Genomic DNA, 25,374 nt, shown 5'->3' with positions numbered 1-25,374 from the left:
CACTTGACATTGTCAAATTGTTGTACTACGTGACTCAAAATTTAGCATCTTTTTTCATTACTTAAGAAAGTGAAGCAAAATATTATATAAATTCTAAGTGTACTTCATTTTCCAAGTAACTGGAGTGTGCAGCAATGTTTTATTTAACATAAATAAAACTGTGAGTCAGCAGTTTCCCGCATTAGTTGTAGCACTGAATTTGTCCCCGCAAAACAATATCCCACAGTCCCCAAATATGCTCCATTTAATTAGCACTTTTGTTAATTTCTTAATTAATTGAGTCCACCTGTCATCCCAGGCGTAAATGAGTTTTTCAGTCCAAGGCCAGAATGAAAGCCAGCAGGTCTCTGAGTTTTGTAATTGACTGTCTGACAGATGTTTACAGGGAGAAAATGTGTGAAAAGTATTATTTTTGTCAGCGGGACACAATTTCATTGTTGATAATTATAAAGACAAAGCAGTGACAGCATATAGCTCAGTTTTTTATGGACGAGAGTTATCATTTCTTTATAGGACTTGCAAATGAACTAAAGTGTATTGAACCACATAACAAAGGGCACTTGGACGTGGCACTGGAGCACCATAATCTAAAAAGAAACCTCCGCCTACCTTCAAATTTACAACCAGAAATGTTCTGTACACTACAATCAAAGCTGTTACAAGTGTTCACTCAAGATAGCACTGTAAATACTCTGAGTGGCCATGCTATGCTGTGAGCTACCTGTTGAGCCCATCGCCATGATGACAGACTACTGCTGTGTTGCTGGTCTCCCCTGCCCTCTCCTTTCCATGTCTGGCTGCACACACTGTGAAACAAAGACCAGAAAGGGCAACAAAACAGATGTGCAGACACTGAAGTGAAACAAGTTTGCTTAAATAATGCTACACAAATAAAGGTAACCTTTTCTTTGTCATCTACAATCCAGAGTGCACTCTGCTATTCTGATTTCAGGTCCACTTTTAGTCTCATTGGGTCTTCATAAACGATGCATGATATGTTACAAAGAAAAAGCAATGTGGGTCACTGAGCCACTGTTTTGAAAGTCCCATATTATGAAATTTAATGATTTGGTTTACTTTAAACGATGTTTAAAGCAAAATCTAAAGAAAATGTCACTCCCAAACTGTGTATAACGTTTCTTTTCACTACAGGAGAGTAAATACGATTTGAGGGAAAAAAAGCAAAGCGAAAGACTAAACAAAGACATATTTCAGTTGTTGGGGTTAAACTGTGGAATGATGTTGACATCAATATAAACATGGTTTTGGTCTTTAAAAGAACGCTAAAATATATTTTGGTGGGTTCCTTGTGACATATTGTTGCTGTCTGTCTGGTTCTTGTTGCTGTTATTTCTTTTTCTACTTGGAAAGTAGGGTAGCTTTAATGATAAGAACATAGGCCAGGCATCTGTACACATGTTCAGTCACTATTTGTGATGTAGTTGTGGTTCCTATCTTAATTGTTTTGCACATTCTATGTAGTCTTTGATGACTGAATGAATAAATAAATATCAATATATAAGAATTAGTTGATTTTCAGACAATAAGGGCAGTCTTATAAGCATTTCAGCATATTCTGATAATGAGAAAAAAACTAACATCATCATCGTATTTTTTATTTGGCTGTCTGACAGCTTTACATTTTCAGGTTTGCTTTTGGTGACTTCTCATAACAAGAAACTCTAATGTCACGAAAGCTGCATTTTCAAGTGTTTCGCCCATGAAAACATGATTAAGTAGAGCTATTTGGATGATAGGTTTCCCCCTCCGCTGTTATCTCTCCACCTACTGTGAACTGTTTGACAAGCTTAACATGAGCCAGTGATTTAGTGCAAATTTGCTCGACAGAAAATTGCAGGCAAAGATTGTCTCATAAAGGTGTTTTTGTGTGGTCTTTGGCCTGTTAGGCACCGCTCGTTCATCTGTAAATCCAGCGTCGGTATCCCTAAAAGGAGGAAGGAGCTCCAAGTTTTGCTCGTTTCTCTTTTCCTCAGATAATAATAAATGCTCTATTCTTTTCCCTGACTCATACACTGATGCCAAAGGACCTTCAGAAAAACCTGCTATTCACTCTGTTGAAGCCAGTGGTTGAAGGCTATAGTGTAACTAGAACTGCAAAGTGCAAAAATGTCTACACAGAGAAAACAGATTGCACTGCATGCTGTTGGAGATTTTGTCTGGGGAGCTTGCTAAATTTGTGGAAAAGTCGTTTTGGCATGCACGTTGGACTTTTAAAGACCAAATATGAGTTTAAAGGCTAAAAGATTAAGACAGATATGTTGTCTGTCAGCAGTGGGTGCATCAGAGTGAGTTCTTTAAGCAGATAAAAATGCTCTCTTTACTGACTGGAAGCTGTTAGCAACAGCGAAGAAAAATCCACGAGTCTTTGCTTTCTTTTTCTTTCCTGAAAGACTGGTTACAGACAGGCAGCCTCCCCCTGCCTCCCTCTGTCTTCCCTCCGTTCCTCTATCTCCCTGCTCCGTGATGCTGTCCACAGGGGAATTGTATCTCATATGTGATAGAATCATCCTCCTCTTCTCCTTACATCTGGCTCGCACAGGGGATATTGCACTGGAATGAGAAAAATCATTGTTTAGTGCTGGTGTATGTCTGTGTGTGTGTATGTGTATATATAATGCAAAGGGACATTACATTGGGATGCACTGTATGCACGATGTGAAATAGTTTGCAGAAGGAAAAAAAAACTAATGTAGCCCATGTGCAGAATACATATCTCTACACTACAGTTTGGATTTTTGCAGTTGCATCCAGACACTGCAATGCAGACATTCTGGAGTAATTCTATGTAATCCTAACTGTATGTGTTTTTCATTTACGTAGAACAAGCCAAACCAATTACAGAGTAATTCTGCATAGTCAGTGGACAAAGAGCCATGAGTGGAGTCCAGTGGCAAGACAGGAGGCACTGCTTTTAGGCCCTAAAGCATCCATCATGGGTTTACAATGATAAAGTCCTGCTCTCAGGCATGCTTGGCTCCATACACTTGTCCACAGTACAACTCTATCTTACAGCACCTTATCCATTAACTTGTGTAGTGCTCTAAGAGTCATATTTTAAATGTCATTTGATGATTGCTATTTTCATATGGTTACAGTTTGTAAAGGAATGTTTTCCACCAATGTACATCCGAGTACGTGAATATCACTCAGCACCTGATACCACATTCTTGTTATCAAGAAAAATGATGGCCTGGAATATAATAAAATTCAAACATGGAATCAAAAGTATGCTTAAAGTGAGATTATCCCCTCACTGTTTTTATGAAAATTTGTCACTGAGGACGAATTTGTTTCTCTCTCCAATGGCTCCTGCCTGATGGGTTGCAGATGTTTACACCATACATTCCAGCAACAAGCTCTCGTCCCTCCAGTGATACAGGTCGGGTGCTGCCTGCAAATGAGGGGGAACGGAAGAGTGCACGCGGCTTCCTTAGGAGATCAGGTGCTTCCTGTGTTGGGGTCAGGGCTGTCTGTTTGATGGACTCCTGGTTCTTTAACCCTGGTAGGAGGAGCACAACAGCCCAGACATAAAGTGCAAAACTAACGCAGCATGTTATACACTGCCCAACAAGACTCTGCTTTCTTTAGCGGTTTTTATTGCATGATGACACAGTAGTGCAACTGCACGGGTATCATGTCATTAAACTGAGTTTCACGTGCAGCACTACGTCTCTTAGCCTGTGGTGTGACTCCAATAATTTAATGATGCAAAAATATCATGAAATATACCTCAAGATAGTCTGTCATACAAGTCTTTGAAGTTCAGTCATGCACCTCTTTTAAAACCAGTTGCTTTGAGAAAGGGATAATGAAGTGACTATACAAACAGACAGTACGTGTTTGAGAATATCTGCTTGTTTTATTTTGTTTTATTTTTAGTGTGGATTCAAATCCAATTCAGTTGTGCATGAATGCAGTAAATGTAGCAATAAAGAAAATAAATCCTCTAGAGGGGCACTGATCCATAACAAATGGGGGATATGGAGGTTGGTCTATACTTTAAAAATTGCTAAAAATTGCTAAATTAAAATGATTGCTCAAATAGCCGTGTGATGGACTGGTGGCCTGTCCAGGGTGTACCCCTCCTCTTGTGGACTGACAGTTGAGATAAGCTCCAGGCCCCTCCGCGACCATGAATTGGATAAGCAGTTAAGGAAATGGATGGATGGATGATTTCTTAAATTGATGAATTGAATTTGCATTTGAATGATGCAGCAGCAAGAGCTCTGAATGACTTGAACCAGGACGCAACTCCTGCTGACACAAAACGGCTGAAGCTTCTGTTGTCTCGCTCGCTCTCTTTGACTTGGACATTCACATTTTAAGTGACTTGTACATTAAGTTGTACTGTAGAAGGCTTTAATATAAATATAAAAGTGCTTATTAAAGTCAAACAGCAGAAAGCTAAGACGAATCACCATTTTGTTGTTTAAGCTTGTGGTAAGCATTCAAGTTGCAGTTTACAGGGATGTAAAATCGCACTACAGCATGTCAATCGAGTTGAATTTGAGGTCTGGACCTTACCATTGCAAGACATTGACCCTTTTGTTTTTGAGCCATTCTGTTGTAGACCTACTGCTGTGCTCAGGATCTTTGTCCTGTTGCGTGAGCCAGCTTCAGTCAGGCTTTAGCTGTCAGACAGATGGCATCACATTTGACTCTAGAATACTTTGGTACACAGAGGAGTTCATTATTGGATCAATGACTTGGTTTTTATTAAAAGTGGCGCTGTCCAGAGATTTCCATCTTGGTGTCACTGCACCAAAGAACATTGTTCCAGAATTCTTGTGTATTGTTTAGATGCAACTTTGCCATACTAAGCTGCGCCATGGTCTTTTTTAGAGAGGAGGTCAAGAAGAGTGGTCCAATAGTGAGTGTCTACAGCCATCTGTAAAACATGGTGGAAGCTGGGTGATGGCTGCATTTTAGCCAGTTGATGTTGTCTAAACCAATGGAGTTATGAACGCAGAAAAGTCCCATCAGATTTTGGTACACCATGCAGTATCGTCTGAAAATTGTCTAATTGGCAATGGCTTCATTATATAGCATGAAAATGATCCCAACAAAGTGCCAGTGCAGTAAAAATACACCTGGACAGAAAACACATAATGAAACACTATCAGCACTACAGAGTGGCCTGGGTTGAAGATCAAATTTAAACTTTCAAGATGATTAGAATCATACTAACTCAATTTTTACCTTTGGTTTTTCAGTCAGTCATCTTCCAGATCTTGACATATCTGAATAACTTGTGCTTACCTGCAATTGACAATCTGCAGTTGTTTAGAAATGGCTCCAAGAGACCTTCCCAGCTTGTGTAGATCTACAATTTTCCTTCTAAGATCTTCACTAAGGTTCTTGGACTTTCCCATTTTTCCAAGCATTGGTGAATCCAATGAGTCCTGTCAAACAAGTAATTTTCATGCTGGCAAAGAGAATCTTCCAGTTGTAGTCTTGAATGAAAAGTTAATTGACACTGTAGCACCTTCAGCACCACTTATTAAAAGATTAAGATGAGTGTATGTATACATTTGAGTCTCTATGTATAGTTGTGTCCCTGTGTAGGTTAGAGAAATTCCAAAACATGAGCACCCAATTATTATTTTTTAATCATTAAAGATGATTGCTGTACAATCATTCGACTCTGGAAAAATACCAGTTAAAGGAAATTGTTAGAAGCTCCAAATTACCATTACATTCATGCACATGATGAGTGTATGTAAACTTCTGGCCACAACTGTATATTTCACATAGGATTTAAAAGAAGATGCATACATATAATCTGGTGCTAAGGCACTGCTAATTCAAAAGCATCGTACTGTTTTATTTTCACAGACTCGGCTACAGTACACATGCCCCTAGTTCTTGCACATATAATTATGTCTCTGTCCCTGTCCCTGAGTTCCTTTGGTTGTCCTACACACACTCCCAAACCCACAGCCAACAATTACATTTTGCTCTGACAGTGTCCAGTGGGCAAAGGCAAGCAGCCACACTCTGATCCTTGCCTCAAAGTGTTGTTTCAACAGTGTCAGCACCAGACTAGTCAACAGTCAATGGCCCCCATGCTGTTTCTGCTGTGTATCATGCAGAGGAGATAGCAAAGCCTCATCTGCCACTACTGTCATAGAGTCTTGACAATCTAACAGGGTCATCAAGCAATTACACTGAGATGTCGCCGTGGAGGAGGCGATATTAGTGACCAGTTTTTAAAGTCACTCTCAAAAGCATGTCACTTTTAATTATACACCTATGATTATAAACTACTTATGTAGAAAGCTGAGGTCAAGGCTCTGCTTGTGTTAATAGCTGTGATTGCCCTGTGGGTTCTATGTTACAATAAGTAATATTGCTAGCTACTCAAGGCTACTCAAGGGAAATGTCAGCTTGTGAACTTAGACCTTTTGCTACCACCCAACATGGATCTTTCACTGTTTTCCTCTTTCAAACCAATTCATCGAGCAATAAAAAGGGTTTATGAGCCACAAATTGAATTGTGTGTCTAGTGCTTTCAGCATATATAACTTATTACAAAAGACACAATGCAGGCAAAGTGCCTGCTTATGTTGCTCTTTAGAGCATGTGCAGAGAACGTGAATAAAAATAAAATACCTTGATTTTCTAAATATTACATTATGTTTATATTTACATTATTTTTTTTAACTTGATTTTTTTTATAGTTTCAAGCTCTGAGAGAATTCCCAGTGCAGTGCACTGAGCTGTCAAGGCACCAATCCATGCCCTGCAAAATAGACAGCACTGATCTCCAAGGGTTCAGTATGATTAGAGACATTACACTGTGTTGTATATCATATTTCAACAGTATGCTTAGATCAGTCATTTTTCCAAAATCAGGTCCATTTTCTGGCACAAGACTAAACACTATGGCTTCTAATCTCCTCCCAGTTGTAGCCTTTTATCTTTGGCAAAAAAGCCTGTTGACCTGGCCAGCTGCTGGCGTTATGGTCGCTTCCTATGTGAAAATTTTAGGTGTCAAGGAGAGTCCAGGGGAGCACTCTAGGCCGTCCTCCTTTATCAGCTCCTGTTGGTTTAGCTGAGCAACAGCAACAGTGTGTGAAGGATGGGGGAGGGGTGTGACCTTGACAAAAGTTTTCTGTGTGTTTATAATATTTTAACGAGCATTCTTGTTTGGTTTTCCTGAGAAGAATGTTTGTGTTTGTGGTGGAATGTGTGGAAAGACCCGATGCCTGATTTGAATCCACATATGTGATGCTGAGTCTGTAGAACTTCCATTCCCTGAAAATCTCCATTCTGGCTTTTTTTTCTGTCTCAAAGAAGCTAAAGGAAGCTTTACAAGATAACCATTCTGCTTTAAATCTTCTTCGTGTTCCAGATGGACCTTTGGAGATGCCCCTGTTTCAGCTCATCCCCTCCCGGAGGCAGCTTGTTTTCCACGGTGACCGCCTCCCCCTGCAGTGCACCGCTTCCTACTTGGACCCATCAGTGGAGCTGCTGTGGCGTCATAACGGGCACATCGTGACCACGCAGGAAGACCGAGGCATCTACGTGGAAGAAACCCTCATTCACGATTGCTGCCTGCTCACAAGGTGTGCACAGAGGATAGGGGAGTGCATCTAATGTCTGATTAGCTGTTGACTGCCCTGTTGCACTGACCCACATATACACAATCAGAGCCCGACTAAGCCCACGCAGTCAAAATCCACATACAAATATGCTGATGCATGAGGAGTTTCGTCAGAATATGCATGTGTTTACTCATGCAGCACAGCCACTTCCACGGGAGCAGATGTAAAATATGCGCGCGGAAACACACACACACGCTGAAACCCTTCCTCTCGATCTCTCACTCGCTCATAGAGGCTGTGATTTACCTTTTGTTATTGCCGCCCTTGATAAGGATCTGAAAGGACAGGGCAAAATTGGCTTGGCACGGTGCCAACACCTCAGAGCAGTCCGCGGCCCGTCTCTAGAGGTTGGCCGTCCAGCCGCTCCCCGAGCACTAGCTGTTTACACGCTAAGAGGAACAGATGCTGAATCATAATTGCAGTGATAAATTAAAGCAGCAACACTGGCTTTTGTGCATTTTTTAAAATGTTTATTTTTTGATATAAGACGTTGCCTCAAACCTCTGTTCTCTTCCCATCTTTGCTGCCTTAGCGCTGGCCTGCTTTGTGTCATGGGCGTGCTCATGCACTCTTCTGTTTGCGTGTTACAGTTAATGTTTTTGACGTAATGCCGTGGCAACAGGGCTCAGACACAAGAACACATTGCTGCCGATTGCTTTAACTGCTGCCTTTTTCATACTTGGCCTCTCTAACATAAATATTGATGGAGTGCTGACAGAAATATGTTTCCCTGTGTTAACGGGGCCAGAACGCCTCTTGTTGTGTGGTGTGTTTGGCAGCAGCAGCACCAGCTACTTTTCCGCTCCATTACTGGGAAGGTATACTGTTTCCCCTGCTGCAAATACCACTGATAGTCAGCGGGGTTTGTTTGCTTTTATTATGTGCAAACTCAGTGGTGAATAATCGTTCTCGGTGATCCCTGTGGTGGGATAATTAGATTAAAGGTAGTGTGGGTGCTTTTAGTGATGTATTGGTGTCTTTGTGTCTCAGTGGTGATGAATGTTTTAGGTTCATTTCAATCAAGGTGTTCACCGTTAGGGATCAATACAATACTTTGTCACTCTCTTCTCAGTGCTTACAGTCGTAACAGGGAAGTGCTACCAAATACTGGCACGTTTCCGAGGTCCTTGAGCTTGAATAGTTTGACATCATCCTGCTTTATATGTTCTTAATTACAATTTAACAAGAAATATTGTACTTTTTTTTTTTTATCCGCTAAACACTATTTGGCGGATTGTGCAGCTTGTATTGCAGATTAAGATTTTACATGCCAAATACTGTATAATCAGCTTAAAATTGTAATGCATTATGGATTTAACTACCTACTAGCATATTAACTAGTAAAATTAATCACCAGTCTTAAATGTTCCTTAAGCCTCATTTGTGGTCACTGCAACGGTTGTTATTTGTGCCAATTGTGACATCATCACAGCTCTTTAATCGTTTACACTGATGCTGGAGGCATACTGGACTTGGCGGGCTTCTAAATGATAGCTATAACAGCTCAGAATAAACCTCAGCATCAGCATCACTTTTCTTTTTTTAGAGTTTTCTCCAAAATGTCTCCTCTTTTTCCAGTTGTCCCTATGCTCCTGCATTGCTACAACACTGAAAACTGCAATAAAGATCGACCCTCAGACACTTGTTTCCAACTGAACTGCATGCACATACACATAATGTAATATGCGGTAACTTTTTCTAATAGTGTAACAAAGGGGACAGTGGAAGTACTGTAGTACTAAACTGTGTAGGTAGTGTAGGTTGTAATTCTTCAAGAAGTGAAGGGTGAAGAAGGATGCCCACAAGCATTACACATGCAAGACATAACACTGCACAGCAAAAACTACATGTTGAGTATGGTGACTAGTGCAGCTGCTACGATAGCTCAGTCCTGTCTTGTTGATAAAGATGGGAATATCAGTTGGGTATGGAAGTACAAACCCAATTGCAAAAGGATGGAAAAGTAAATGGCACTAAACAGTAACAGCTGGAGGAACATTTTGAAACTCATCAGCAATACTTTGGGGTATAAAAAGGGGATCTTAGAGAGGCAGACGTTCTTAGAATTAAAGATGGGCAGAGGTTCATCAGTCTGCAAAAAAACTACATCACAAAAGTGTGGAGCAATGGCATTAATTCAATTTAAGGCAGCACAGCATCAAAAAGTGCCATTATTCTATTATGGAAATCACTGCATGGGTTCATAAACAGTTCTAGAAATCACAGTTCGCCGTACCACCTACAAATACAGGTTAAAGCTCTGTGATGCAAAGAAAAAGCCACATGGGAACATGTTGCAGAAACACTGCCGTGTTCTTTGGGCTGAAGCTTGAAATGGACTGAGACAAAGTGGAAAACTGTTCTGTGGTCAGAAATCTGAGTTTTGAAATTGTTTTTGAAGAGCCTGGAGAAGGAGCATTCAGTTTGTTGTCAGTGCTCAGTTTAAAAATCAGCACTTCTGATGGTATAGGGGTGAATTAGCGGCTATGAAAGTGTCAGCTTGCACATCTGGAAAGGCACCATCAATGCTGAAAGGTTCTACAGGTTTAGAGCAGTGCATGCGCCCATCCAGATGAGGTTTTTTTTAAGGGATGCCTTGCATATTTTAGCAAGACCATGCTAAACTGCATACTGAATCTATTAACTCAGTATGGCTTCATAGGGCAGCACGGTGGCACGGTGGTTAGCACTGTTGCCGCACAGCAAGAAGGTTCTGAGTTCAATTCCACCATCAGGCCGGGGTCTTTCTGTGTGGAGTTTGCATGTTCTCCCCGTGTTTGCGTGGGTTCCCTCCGGGTACTCCGGCTTCCTCCCACTGTCCAAAGACATGCAACTTGTGGGGATAGGTTAATTGGATAATCTAAACTGCCACTAGGTGTGAATGTGCCAGTGAATGTGAGTGTGAATGGTTGTCTGTCCCTGTGTGTTGGCCCTGCGACAGACTGGCGACCTGTCCAGGGTGTACCCCGCCTCTCGCCCTATGACAGCTGGGATAGGCTCCAGCACCCCCCGCGACCCTGAAAAGGATAAGCGGAAGCGAATGGAATGGCTTCATAGTAGAAGAGTCCAAATGCTGAACGGGCCTGTCTGCAGTTTTCACCAGCTGAAAACATTTGGTGCGTTATGACATATGACAAATGACAAAATATGATGAAGAAGATCCAGGACTGTTGAGCAGATAGAAGTCCAGCAGCTGCTCTCCTCACATCCCAGACATTTATAAACTGTTGTTAAAGAAAGAGGGAGTGCTATACACAGTGGTACACATGGCACATGACACAATCTAAAGCACTGTTCCTTATATATGTATAAACAAGGCAGGTGAGTAATGATTTTGCAATATTTTTTCAAGCTAAAAATATGTGAATGCTTTCTTAACTGCAGATTCATCAGCTGTAAAGTCCAGAAAGAATAATAATGCAAAAGCAAATGTAGGCTTTTTTACTTTTTCATCATTATTTTGTTATAATAGTGAAGCGAATGTACTGCTTTTTTACAAATTTATCATATTTCAATATCTTATTTTCCACATTCCTGATATTTTCGTTTTATTTTCAGTTTGATTGAATTTAATCTACAGTTTTGATCTCCAACTTTTGATTTGAGAGCTCAGATTAAGATCAGTTCGATTAAGGTTATTAAACATAATAACTACCCATTATTCCTGTTCCTGCTGTTATGCACCATTCTTCCATAATCCAAAACATTCTTTGCAAACAGTAGCTTAAAGCATTGAGTCTGTGTACAACTTTCGTCAGTCGATGTCATGAGAAAGAAAACTCACTGGCGACAGTGAGTTTTAGGCTTGAAGTCACTCAGCCCTCATTATGCATATTCAGGGGTCAAAACACCTTATGTAACAAACCCTCTATTATGGTTGTGTACAGACTGGTGACGTCTGTCAGTGTCTCTTCCAGCCTTCTGCTTCATCAGCCATATCTCGTAGACTACATGAACCCATCTCCCTCTCCTCAAAACTTTGTCTTTCTTTTCCAGCTCAGTATCCCGATGAATTTCCCAACACTCCCATTCTGATTAGGGCCCCATTTGCAATTACGCACCACTCTTATCCCAGTATACACAAATAATGTAATTTTCTACTCCAAGTGGAACCTATTTAGGTCATGTTTCTCTTGGCACCTGAGAGTGTCTCCCTCATGTAGAAAACCTACAAAAAGCAGACATTAGTTCCATAGCTGATGAGTGAATAACAGAGCTCGGGCCAACAAAAACAATCTGCTGTGCATGGGCTGAACTTCACCCTTCACCCTTTGCTGTATCTTAAAGTGGAGTGCTGAGAGAACTGTGTGTGTGTGTGTGTGTGTGTGTGTGTGTGTGTGTGTGTGTGTGTGTGTGTGTGTGTGTGGGAGGGAGGGAGGGGGGGGGAAATTAGTGCTTTGACTTCATCAGCCCTGCAAACATTTTGTTAAAAAAAGGAAAAAGAAAAAAACTTAACTGATGTTTTGACCTTTGACATGCCAGATGCAGTCGATGCTTATTTAAGCACAGTGGACAAGATATTAGTCATCGCAGGCTGTGTTGGTGTCGTTCACCTTGGATAAATGTCTTCTGAGTCAGTGAGCCTCGCCCTGCATGCCCCATCAGAGGGGAAAGACTGAATACACAGGATTTAGCGCGTAGCTTAAAGCCCTCATCTGGATTTGTTGCACAGCGTTGCAGCAGTGTGAGCAGAGATGCCAAAGCCTCAGTGAAGTGACCTCTTTGAAGGTGAACCCAAAATGTTTTGCGGCTATTTTCTCATCTAAATTCTGCTTTATCCTGCTTTAGGCAGTATCAGGCAGGCAGCCAGTGTAGACATTCAAAGCCTGACAGGGTGTTTTGCTTATTGAAACGGGCATAACATTATGAAAAGTGTTTGGTTTTTTTGTTTTGTGTTTTTTCTTTTTTTTTGTATCTATCAGCTCCCTCTCATTTCATGCTGTGCCATGTCATCATGGCCTCTCATTCGCTAGAGCAGGTGGGCCGATAAGTGAAGCCATTTACATTGCTCACAGTGAATAGCAGCAAAGAAACGGGCCCCATGAGGCCTGGTGGTTCTGCGACGCGGGTCAAACTCCTGCTGAGTAATGGTGTCAGGCCAAACTCCCAGTGTTAGCTATGCTAGCAGCAGCAGTGGGACCAGCCTGTGATTCATGTTTCATTAATCAAACATTTCAGAGCCCTGTAGCTAGCTACAGCAGACACTTTGGATGTATCTTCCTTAATCCTCTCCATTTTTAATCAGGCTAATCTTACACAAAACCTGATGTGGATGCATTACTGAAGGCAAAGAAGGGAAAGTGTTTCTAATGGTGATCTCTCTGAAAGCTCTTTTTCCATTTTGTTGCGCATAAACTAATTTCTTTCAGCTTTTACTAGCATCTCTTTCCTCTCTTATTGCATTCTGCAGTGTTTTCCTTAAATTTCTGTCTCTCTTTCTCTTTTGGTAGCTTTTTTTTTCCTCTCCTTTGTTTTCCGCCATTTGTTTACGAGCTTTTGTGCAGCGTTGGTTGATAAGGAGACCAAATGTGATTATGTCCACACATACTGTAGGGTTTTACCTCTGGGTTCATCACTTTACTGCTTGCCAGTTTCACTCAATAAAGAAAAATAAAAGCTCTTAGTTACATTGGATGAAGTCAAACAACGATAACACGAGGTGTAAATTATTTATAGTCCACATTATATAGCGTAGTGCATCGAGTGTTTTAAGACATGGAGCTAATTTGATGGAAGCTGCCACAGTGGGAGTAGTATCTGTGAATTATCCCACCGTGTATGTGTGTGTGTGTGTGTGCATACCACGGTTGCACACATGTACTCATTTAGGCATTTAAAAATTGACAAAATCAGTTGACGCAAATTCACAAATGATGCTGTTTTGGAACATTTCCTACATAGCTGAGTTGAGGTGGGACAGATTGAAACTTTACAGTCTCATAAGCAACATTGTGTAAACAAACTGTTAAATATCAGTGCACAAGCATAAATGTTCTTAATGAGTCCTGGGGGAGCTGCTCTACAATAGTGCAGTGTTACTGAGGATGTAGGTCAGTGCTTTGTGCGGCTTGTGTGTGCCTCTGCCCTATTGATTTTCACTAAGTGGTGTGATTTCTTCATATGTTCATTATGTGAAAATGACCTTTTTTCCCCTCCCTGAAAACTAAACAGGCTGCTCCATGGTCTCCCTGCTCTTCTTTCTCTCTGTTTTTTTTTTCTGGGTGCAGCAGCTCACCAGGGATGTTTGTGATCATCCCTCAGCAGAATATTTAGCAGCGAAGTTGTCGGGGGGGAGACGGAGGGAAGGAGAAGGAGAGGAAAAGGAGAGGTGAGGGTGGGAGGTTTTGTGTATGGGGGTGGGGGTATTTCCCTCTGTATTTCCCAGCATTCAGAGATTTGGCATTTGTTCAACAGTGATGTAACTGTCCCCTCTGCAGACTATTCATGTCTAGAGATAGAGATAGAGAGACGCTCTAATTTAGAGAAACTGCTATCACACTGATCTGTTTTGGTTTGTGTGCTGCAGTGACACCTATTGTGTAAACATTCCTGATAAGGTTATTATTGACGCCACACCAGCAGGGTTTTTTTTTTTAACCTTTTTTTGTCTGTAAACACAATAGCTTGATTCTGATAAAACTTTATAGGGGTTTAGAGTGAGGTCATGTTAACAGTCTGTTGAAATCTGGGTTATATCCACCAAGGCTCTCTTGGTCAATTTAAGGATTTATTGGGCAAAAATTTAAAATAAGCCTTATAACTTGCTAACATATGAAAAGTACTGGACAAAGATTCAAAATGTCATGTCACATTTGACCTCTGACCTTTGCTTCAAGGTAAATAGATTGATCTGAAAGTCAAAATGACATTAATACTATTAGAACTTTGTTTTATTGTCAATATTGACATAATATAGGTATATAGGGAATGATATATTTACATTCTAAATATAATGTTTCATTACAACCTTGTCATGTATGGCACATTAACAGGTTACAACCATTACAGTACATGTACAATGTTCCTGAATAAGTATTATTGTCTATTGGAAAACAAAATGAAGATTTTTCACACGTGTTTATTACTAAACATGTAAATAAATTTTTTTTAAACGATTAAAGTGATGACATAAATAATTTGAAAAAGCTAACGGTGGTTAGGACTGTTGTCTCGCAGCAAGAAGGTCCTGAGTTCAACTCCGCCATCAGGCCGGGGTCTTTCTGTGTGGAGTTTGCATATTCTCCCCGTGTTTGTGTGGGTTCTCTGTGGGTACTCTGACTTCCTCCCACAGTCCAAAGACATGCAGTTCGTGGAGATAGGTTAATTGGAAACTTTAAATTGCCCATAGGTGTGAATGTAAGTGCGAATGGCTGTATGTGTTAGCCCTGCAACCTGTCCAGGGTGCACCCTGACAAGGATAAGAAGAGAATGGATGGATGGATGGACTTGGTCCATTTTCTCAGAAATGTAACTATGTTTCGACTACTGCCACTGTGTTTATGTACAGCTCATTGTATTTAAATATATGTATCATTAAGGGACCATGTCAACGATCGATAAATGTTCCACTAAAATCATCAGCCAGTCCGCCACCATTAAGTGTATAATGTATATTATAGTGCTTGTTCAAATATACATCCATTAAGTAAAAGAGAATTTCATTGCTTAACTGTTTTCACTGTATGTTTGTATGCCACATGATTTATGGTTTATCTATACAAGTCAAAAATATTCACCTAACAAAATGCATGAAATTATGTGCTGGAAAATTTTGTAGGGTTTGAAATCTCTTTGTCTGAAGTACATTTATACAGTTATTTATCTGACATTAAAGTTTTGATATATCCTAAATACAGCAAACTTGACTTCATGAGTTAATATATAAAATGATGTAAAACAATGTTGATACTGTATTAAACATCACAATTTGGAAATATCAAAATAATACTATATTTCATTAAAAGTAAAAGTAAAAAAGTAAAAGTATAAATGCAAACAACAACACCATTTACCAGGGCAGGGATTCTACTCACTACTATAGATTATACATCGATGCACTGTACATTACATTGAACAATATAAAATTATTATTTATTTATAATTCACTAATTACTTAATTCATTCTAAATTACACTAGTGTTGGATAGTTCCACTATTTTTTAGACACTGTTGACAAAATTGTTTGACAATGAAAGACAGAAACAAAATTGGTATTTTATCACAAAAGCTCCGCCTATTCAGACCTGCTGCTTAGGAGGGGTAGCCAATCAGAGGAAGGTAAACATAAAGGAAGGACAGTCTTAAAGAGACAAGACAACTCCTTTCATATAGTGGATGATGATAGAGCTGCACAGAGGGTCTAAGATAAATAGAAATTAGGTTGAATTGTAAATCAAACAAAGCTACTCCCTTAAAACCAAAAAATGAAAGTGAAGTGTGAAATGAGTACAAAACGTCCTCTTTAAGTAAATACAACGGCATGAGCAACATGAGCAGGTGATCCCAGGCATTAAAAGGTTCCTATGGAAACTGGAGGAGGTATTGGACAAGATGAAGTGGAGGATGGGAGAAGAGAGTTTTGGGTGAAATGACGAAGCTATCCTGTGTAAATTTTATATTACTTTTTTCACTCTAATACGCCACAGAAGAAGGTCTGGAAATACTCGGGTTTCTTCGCATCTCCGTTGCTAAATCAATAAACAATTTACTAAACTTTAGGTTTATAGACAGCAAGTGTTTCCCGTTTCATTATCCTGTGTAAAAACAAAATGTAACCACCACAGAGTTTGATGAGTAATCTATGAATTACTGCAGCTTCCATTTAGTACAGATCCTGTGCAAATAGTCTGAGAAGCTTGACTTGGTCTATGGATTTAGTCTTTCAAAATACCTCCTAATATTTTATCTATATTATCTGTTTATATTGGGTTTCCAGACACCATGTCCTCATTGTTGTATGCTGTGTAACTGTTGTACTGTGAAGACAGGCTTGACTGTGCCAAGAAGGTTTTAATGGAGAGCCCATCCAAAGTTTAACACAACATCCTTTCTGTTCCACAGGGCTTCATTTCAGTTTAAGTGGGGCTGGAGAAGAGACAGGGGGAGAGAGAGGGTGATTGAAAATGTGAGATTTTTGTTCTGTGTCAGACAGAATAAGCATGTAAAATCATCGCAGTCATGTTGGGGAGGATGTTATTCCTAGAGTAAGGTTCAGCAAGGCATGCAAACATTCTTACTGTATATGTAAGAAGATCTGTCATAATGACAGTACGAGGCAAAAAACAGGTCCTTTTCAGACAACTGAAAATGTACTTTTGCTCACAAAATGCCACCACACGTATTTACACTTGCACAAAAACAAAGAGCCAGGCACAGGCCTACACATTTGTTTTGTAGCCCAGAATGTCATCATCTCAGTCAAGCGTTCAAATCTGATTTAGGGTGTCTTAGAAAAGCAATCAGAAAGGAGAGCTTCAGTGGAACACAGAAGATGAAATCAGGACTCATTTCATTCATTTCCATATCTTGCTCACAGAAAGCCATTGGAGCAAAGTCATATGTTGGAAATGTTAACAGCATTCACGGAATTTCCTCCTCTTTCTAAACAAGTAGCAGTGGAGATGAGTTCACATGAAAGCACAATGTGTTTTCATTTGGAAACGTTACTGTATGATCGCGTCACCTCTGTAGTGGATTCAGATCACAAAGTAGAAAGATTTCATTTCAGTAATAGCTCATTTAACTGATGAACTGATTTTGCATTTTAATGCTTGGTCTCTTCATTTCCATTTATTTGCATTAGCAGTTCATATATTAAACATAAGTCGGACTCTTGCTAGTTTAATATTATTTAAATATGTTTTGTGTTTCAATTTTGGATTTTGTTTCAAACAAAATTCACAGCTCTATGCAAATGTTTGTTTTTAGTGTGAAAATATGTTTTAAGCCCAGTGACAGCTTGTCAGCTGTCAAGTAACCAGTCTAATAAAATATATGTTCAAGCAGCATGTGCGGTATGTTTGTGTAAGAATTTTTTTGAAAACCATGCCAACTGGTACTGTATGTGCACAACTGGGGATTTGTCACTAATCAGGTAAAGCAAGATGGTATAAAAATAGATGTTCATGCTGTTTATGGTTGTGTGTTTGTAGAGCCTTTTTATAATCTGTTATCGAACAGTCATATCCATGCAATGACATCTACTTCATGTTTGTACTTTTTAGCATTTTTAGTGATAACTAGGCCTCAAAATAAAATGTTAAGTATCTACTTAGCTCAGCTATATGGAAACAGAGAGAAATTACTCTACCTGCTCTTCTTAAGATTACTGACTACTTAGTAAGCTAATTGTTTAATTTATACTTTTGCATTAATCTATGCAGAGCTGAGGATTTTAGCCTACACAAGTGGCAGACTGTTGCCAGTGTTTATTATATATATTACTGGCTGCATCAGTGGTGATGTGTAGTTATATTTTGTAGGAAGGTACACCTCAGGTTACAGCACAGGGTTTCTGACACGGGGGCCTTCATACCTGTGGTGCAGATTTAACACAGAAGAATACATACACATGCTTTAAGTAGTGGGATTTTCTGGATGAGGACAGTAACTTCTTACAGTTTTTACTGGTTACTTTTCCAGCACATTATTTGGTCTTAGCTAATCTAAAATATAAGATGGCTTGTTTTTCGACCTTAGGTTTACTCTACAAGCATGTGGGTTGTGTTAAACTCTCCACCACAAAGCTGCTAAGAACATTTTCAAAGTTTCTTCAATACCTTATCAATTTGTGATAATCCTTTTATCTGACATTTAATCTTTTATTTAGCTTAGCTTAGTGCAAATATTGAAAGCTAGTATGCATTGATTCCCAGTTATTTCTGTAGATAGCTAATAAAAATGGTAACTCTTTTATTTAACTGAAATTTCAAAACTAATTCTACAGTTTGATGTGGTAATGAGTGGGCTTCTGAAGTGTAAAACTGGCTTTCAGCTATTCTGAGCTTTACTCATATGTTCAGATCAATGCCAGTCTTTCTATTTACTCTAGTAAAGTAGGCTATTGAAAAAGAACTAACCAGGGTAATATACATAAACTATATTGATGCATTCTCAATCATCCAGGAAAGTAAATCTCCAAAAGTTGAATCTGTTCATCTGGACGTAGCGTTTTGTGGGAGAAACGTTTCGTCACTCATCCAAGTGACTTCTTCAGTCTCAGCTGACTGCAGGTTTCCCCAAACCTTATAAACAGTACATTTGCATAATGACTGAAACCAGCCCACTGAAGGAACAATGGGCTGTGAGGTCAGTTCCTTAATCATAATTATGCAAATTCCAAATTCCAAGTTCCTTAATGCATAATTATGATTAAGGAACTGACCTCACAGCCCATTGTTCCTTCAGTGGGCTGGTTTCAGTCATTATGCAAATGTACTGTTTATAAGGTTTGGGGAAACCTGCAGTCAGCTGAGACTGAAGAAGTCACTTGGATGAGTGACGAAACGTTTCTCCCACAAAACGCTACGTCCAGATGAACAGATTCAACTTTTGGAGATACATAAACTATATTGGTATTTTAACTAGTTATTTCACTTACATACTGTACTACGAATATCTGGTTCTAAGATAATATTTCTTTCTTTTTTGGTTGGCTTGGCAAGCAGAGAACTTGTAGGTTTTTCATACTGTGTAGAAGATATTGTCCTATTTTTGTTTGTGCTATTATGTGTGAATATGTTTGGTTGTTGGGATGGTTGTTTTGTCTTTCTTGAAGTACATGCATGGAAGCCGGAAATGATTTTGCTAATAAGCATATTGAGACAAAAAGGGTGACAGGGAGAAGGAGTGAGAGAAGCAGGAAAAAATGAAGGCATTTCATTTTTCGGAATAAATGCCTTCCTCACACCGTCTGATAAATGTTTTCTGGGATTACAGCTTTCGCACATCAGAGCCACTCAGCCACTAATCATCTTTACTCTGAAAGATTTTCGTTTCTTGTCCAGTCTGTCACTTCAGATTTTCCATGTCAGCTGTAATACTTTCCCATTTGTGCAGCATTGTTCCTTAAGTCGCATTTAAAAACTTTATGCAGCCGAGTGGGGGTATACAGTGGCATACTGTGTATTACAGACACATGCAGCTTAATTAACACACAATAAAGGCATTAGGTTTTTACACAGACACAAAGCAAAGTGTATATTTGACTAAAACTGGATTGTATTTGGAAATAAAACAGTCGGCATTTCTTAAGGAGGTAGAATTTCCATGGTGATTATTCCCGTTGCTTAGCCATCTCCACCGGCTTTTCTGCTTTTTTTATAACGAGTAAAATCCTCAAGATTAGTCGCGTTGGCAAATGGCCTGCATTGGCTCTTTGTCACTGTTTCACCATTCTTTGTTTAATCAGGCATTTTCCATTGAGATAGGAATCGCTGTGACAAAGTAGGAAAGATAAGCATGAGTAATGATCATCTTAAGTCACAGCCAACGTTTTAAGCTACCACATACTTGTACATGGACAAAGGTCCCTTGAATGAATTAGATCGGGTGAACCACGCAAGCGCACACACATCATTGCACTCTACAGACTACAGACTTCTTAAGATGACCTTAACTCTTTATGTCTTTTGACTGACTTTAATCCTTAGTCTAATCCAAAAATAATTCAAAGCACCCTAAAATCAAGCCCCAAGAGAAAACTAATCCTAAAACTACATTTAACCCCAAATGTACGACTAGGCTCTAATTCGGGACTTTGAACTTCTCCTAAATCTCATAGGAAGAGGTTCACCGTCACAACCCCCTCATGGATGTGTCATTTTAAAAACACATTTTCATAGTTTTACGTGTCTTCTCTCTTCCTCCAGCGAGGTTATTCTCTCCAGCATCGATGTGCCCATTGCTGGAATCTGGGAGTGCCTGGTGACCAGTTCCCGTGGCAACACTTCTCAGCAAATGGAAATCGTGGTTCTGGAAACGTCAGCATCGTACTGCCCTGCTGACAGAGTCACCAACAATAAGGGGGACTTCAGGTGAGTGACCTTGCAGCCACACACAATGGCAGATTAGTTTTTCAGTTTTATTATATTGGCTGATTTGGAAAAAAAGGTCTCAAAATAATAGTAACTGTATTTTTGAGAGTTAGATAAGAAAACTGGTACATTTCATGTGTTTGTGCAGTTGTGGCTTGGTCAGGCACCACTTCTTCTCATACTCCATCAGCAACATATTCCGACACACATGCAGATACCCCTTCGATGTATGTTTCTCATGTGAGGAGGAAAAATAAGCCCCAGCAACATCTGTATCTGGAGGCACTTACCTGCAACCAGAAGATTGCTGTCCAGAACATCTGCTTTTCCCACATTTATTTTGCTTGCATCACTTGCTTTTGCCTCTATCTAGGGACAAAACTGGTTAGGTAAAGAATCATGTTTTATGTTAAAATAGACCCTTCACAACCCATTAGTGGAATTTTGTTATCATTGGAATGAGGAAGATCAATTGATTAAGAATAATACATGCGTTCAGAGGTGTCAGTACTGTATGTGCCAATTTGGGATTAAGAATGACATGGTTGGAAACAATCAGTCTTGCTCTTTTCAGAGATAATAAAATTCATCTTAACTGACACACTGATTACTGTAATAACCTATAAACCTATAGCTTTTGCAGTTCTGTTAACTGTTAACCTAGCTAGGTTAGTCCCATGGTTGATTCTGTTCATCTGGACGTAGCGTTTTCAGTGGGAGAAATGTTTCGTCACTCATCCAAGTGACTTTCTGAGTCTCAGCTGACTGCAGGTTTCCCCAGCCTTATACACAGTACATTGCACAATAACGGAAACCAGTCCACCGAATGAACAATGCACTGTGAGGTCAGTTCTTTGATCAGTAATATGCAAATTGTCATGACCATTGATCAACAACCTGATCAAAGCCCATTGATCATTGATCAAAGACCACTGATCAATGGCCATGAGTACCATTCACAGAGAGTTGGGGAACGGCTGCTAGGTTAGCTTAACAGTTAGCTTAACCTTACTTATTTAAGCTAGTTGTCTATATGTGTGTGAAGGTTCTCAGTCATACAGGTCATCATAGTCTAAGGAGCTTGGAAAGAAAAGCGTCTGGACTTCTCAAAGTTGCTTGAAGACGTTTCACCTCTCATCCGAGAAGCTTCTTCTGTTCTAACTGTCTGTAGCTGGTAACTCTATCTCTGCATGAAAGTGGAATTAATATTGGCCTTTTCAACTAATAAAGAAAATAAATAATAAAAGTTCTTCTAAATATTGTCTAAATAAACCATTTCCTTCAATCTGCTTGTACAATGTACTTTGGTTTACCATCTCTTGTGCTTGGCATCAATGGACTGGTTTTCAAAGCTGAAACCAGGAGGTCTCCTGATATATAACCCCACTTTTATTTATAGTTAAACCCCACTATTATTTATTTCACAAGAAATATTTCCAGTTATAAAGTAGCATGTTATAAAAATGAATACTTTAATCACAGAACTAACTCACTCTATTGATATCCCTCTATAGAGTGCGCAGTCGAGGTACTTATGTCTGGTCTTAGGTAGTGTCGTGCTGCCTTTCGTTTCATCTTACAACTGGTGTGCCTTCTTCTAAGTTTGGCTCACTAGTACAGCAGAGTCTGGACAGTTCATATTATTTAATAATAATTGTTATGTGCGATAGAAAAACTCCTACACACATTATGGCTCATTGTAGTCCAGATTTATATCATGACTATAGAGAACAAGATGAATAGCTAAAGTCTCACATAGAAAGAAGAAAAACACCACACATCTACTTTGCCCTCCATTTTCGCTGTCCTCAACTCCATGTAACCATGTCAAAGCTGTATTTGTTCACATCCATGCACGCACACCCTCCACCTCTCTTCCCTTGTGGGTGTGCTGTTGTCGTGTACACTCTTTTGTAGCTGCTGTACTTTACAGCCCACTTCTAGTGCAGCAAGCACAGAGGCTTTGTTTCTGCTGGAGCTTTGGAGTAATGGGCTGGAAAATGAGCCCCCTTTTTTGTTGGGGGCGAAATTAATGCCATTTATTACTAAGTAGCTGCTGTTGCAGCAGCAATGTGGATGACTAGAGGTGGGGGTAAAGAGAATGGGGTGGGGAGTAGTGTGATGGCAGGTCTCTACCCTCAGAACAGATTACTAGCCTCCTGAGAGCACTGCTCCTTTATTTTAATTTTGATGAAGTCAAAAGCGTTTGTTTTCACATTAAAAATTTCTTCAGCTTATTTTCTGAAGTACAATTCTGCTGCTGCCTCTAGCACAAAACCACAAACATGAGACACATGCTCCTTCTTTGATTGTTGACAAATTGATCAATATGTGAGAACACAAACCGCTCTTTCCTAAGGCTACAGAAACACAGACCTTTAATATACAGTGATGCCAAGAAACAAAACCTGGAGTTCTTTTGTTATCTGCGAAATACAGGCTGGTGTCCTGGACTGTGAATGTTTGGCTGCCTTTTTACACCCTAATGAGCTTTATTTTATTGAAACACTAACAGGCATTACCCAGAAAATGGAAATGATCCATTTGACTGTAAAATCACACTAGCCCCTGTCATAGGTTGGTCAGTAGAGCAGCTCCAGGACTTGGTTCTTGATGACATTATTGAGAAAGTCTCATTTCTTGCTCCAGAGGAGTCTTCAGTGAACTTTGTATTACCGTAAGAACAACACTTAATTTGAATTTCCCTTTAGGAGTAACAGGCAAGAGCAGGTTTCTGCTTGAAATATAAATCCTTCACTGACACTCTCCATCTGCCACTGTGGTGCATGTTTAAATGGGGTACGCAGGCGATTTTGTAGCACTCTTTCAATATGCTGTGGAAGTTACAAACAGTTCAGAACAGAGTAGAGGATGAGGTATCCTGACTTTCAGGCCCTCCTATGGGTCAAGCTGTGCCACCCCACAAAGCCAGCTTTTCCGAAGATCACCTTGAGAGTATTTATTCTGTTGTGCCTGCAAGATACTAAAAATACCAAAAATAACTGTAACGACGTCACACAAGTTATTTTTTCACACATCTGGAGCCACAGGAGGTAAAGTGGATGTCTTTGGATACTCAAATGTGGGCTAAAGCCAGAGGAAACCATCACAAGCAAAGGGAGAACACATCAACACCTTTAAATGTCTTTTTTGATTAACCAAAAAAAATATTTCACTGCACCAAGTGCATAGACAACTTCATTAATAAAGTTAGTAAATAAAATGAATTCAGAAGTCATTAATAAGACAGACGCATGTTTCACAGTCAAGAATCTGGGAGTCATCTGCAAAATAATTAAGCCTAGCTGTAAATCATTTATGCAAATTAATACTTTCCTAAGTACAGGGAGTATGAAATTGCCATCTGGTGCCGTTTGTGTAGAATCTAATATTTCTGATATTTTTTTTGGCAGGTGGCCAAAGACGCTGGCTGGCATCCTGGCCTTCCTACCCTGCGCTCCTGCCACCTTTGGCTCTGCCCCTCACCCATCTGGCAGGGCTCCTCACCCCTCGACCCGGGCGGAAAAGAAGGCGTGGCGACGTTGCGACCGTGCTGGGCGGTGGGCTGAGGAGGACTACACTCAGTGCCCTTATGCCAGTGAACTGACCCGTGTGCTGCATGAGCTCACCCAGGTATCAGCATTAGTGAAGAACTAGTGCCGAGAACTGCTGGGAAACAGGATTCATTTATGGATTCTATTTCTTTTTTTAAATTGTCTATCAATCCTTATTTAGAAATTTTTGCTTACTCTTAACAGCAAGATTTCAAGTTCAGATTTTCTGAAAACTACCAACTGCTTTGATTCACCTTTAGCCTGCAGGTATTTCCAGATCTGTGTATGAAACATTTATATGCAAGCTGTTTTAGTCTGCTTCTACTCAAAGGATTCCTGCATTAAAGTGACAAAGTTTGCAAAACTACACAAATTCCATGAAATTTTCATTCATTTTATTCATCTTTTCAACTGTGCAATGTTTTGTGGAATTATTATAACAAGCCGTCATGTTCATCCTCTCTGAAAATTGTTGCATACTACACAATATATTGATTTCTCTTCCAGATACCTATTAATACAACCAACGCTCAGCCTTTTGGACAGCAGTTGGTGGCCTTCACCAGCAGGGCAGCGCACTTCACCGATGTCATGGATGTCATTTATGTCACCCACCTGGTGGAGAGACTAACGAGGCTAGTTGAGACACATAAAGATGTAAGAGGAAGCACAGAAATATACTGCATCCAATGCATTTATAGTGGTATCATCCCAATATTTTACAACTGAATTAAACAGAATCAAACCCCTAAGATGCTGTGTACATGAACTGTAAAAGCAATTACAAGGTTTTCAGTGGAATAACCTGTACTTCTTTGCAACCAATGTGAGTGACTGCAAGCAACCTCCTGCAACCACTCACCAACTGGTTTTGGGAATACACATTGTTCCTTGGCAAATGGTGGTTGCCGGGCTGCCACCAGCCGGTCTTTAGACTGCAGTCACTGGGGCCTTAATGACAGTTATTTAGCTTAAATCAGTCCTACTCTTGTCAAAAAGTGCTTATTAAAAGTGAAAACACATGTTGTTTTTAGGTCTCCATTTTAATATCTGACCTGTTTCACTCCCAGCCAGCTTATGCCATCGGCTCGTCTAACTGTCAGAAGAGGGACTTGATTTGCTAAGTAACCTGCAACGTGCTATTCTTGTCAACAGTGA

At 39.8% G+C, this 25,374-nt stretch overlaps 1 protein-coding gene across 1 annotated transcript in view; it reads left to right on the top strand.

Moving 5' to 3' along the window:
• Positions 1 to 25,374, top strand: part of adgra1b (adhesion G protein-coupled receptor A1b) — a 175,378-nt gene that overhangs the window by 41,245 nt on the left and 108,759 nt on the right. The window contains exons 7-10 of the mRNA XM_005462956.4: positions 7,376 to 7,589; positions 20,498 to 20,662; positions 24,076 to 24,295; positions 24,724 to 24,873. Of these exons, the coding sequence (XP_005463013.1) occupies positions 7,376 to 7,589; positions 20,498 to 20,662; positions 24,076 to 24,295; positions 24,724 to 24,873 (749 nt within the window). The remainder of the gene's footprint in view (positions 1 to 7,375; positions 7,590 to 20,497; positions 20,663 to 24,075; positions 24,296 to 24,723; positions 24,874 to 25,374) is intronic.

Source organism: Oreochromis niloticus, linkage group LG13, assembly GCF_001858045.2.
Source record: "Oreochromis niloticus isolate F11D_XX linkage group LG13, O_niloticus_UMD_NMBU, whole genome shotgun sequence".
NCBI classification, from domain to species: Eukaryota; Metazoa; Chordata; class Actinopteri; order Cichliformes; family Cichlidae; genus Oreochromis; species Oreochromis niloticus.
Note: the sequence above shows the minus strand (reverse complement) of the source record. Positions and strands in the feature narration are given on the sequence as shown.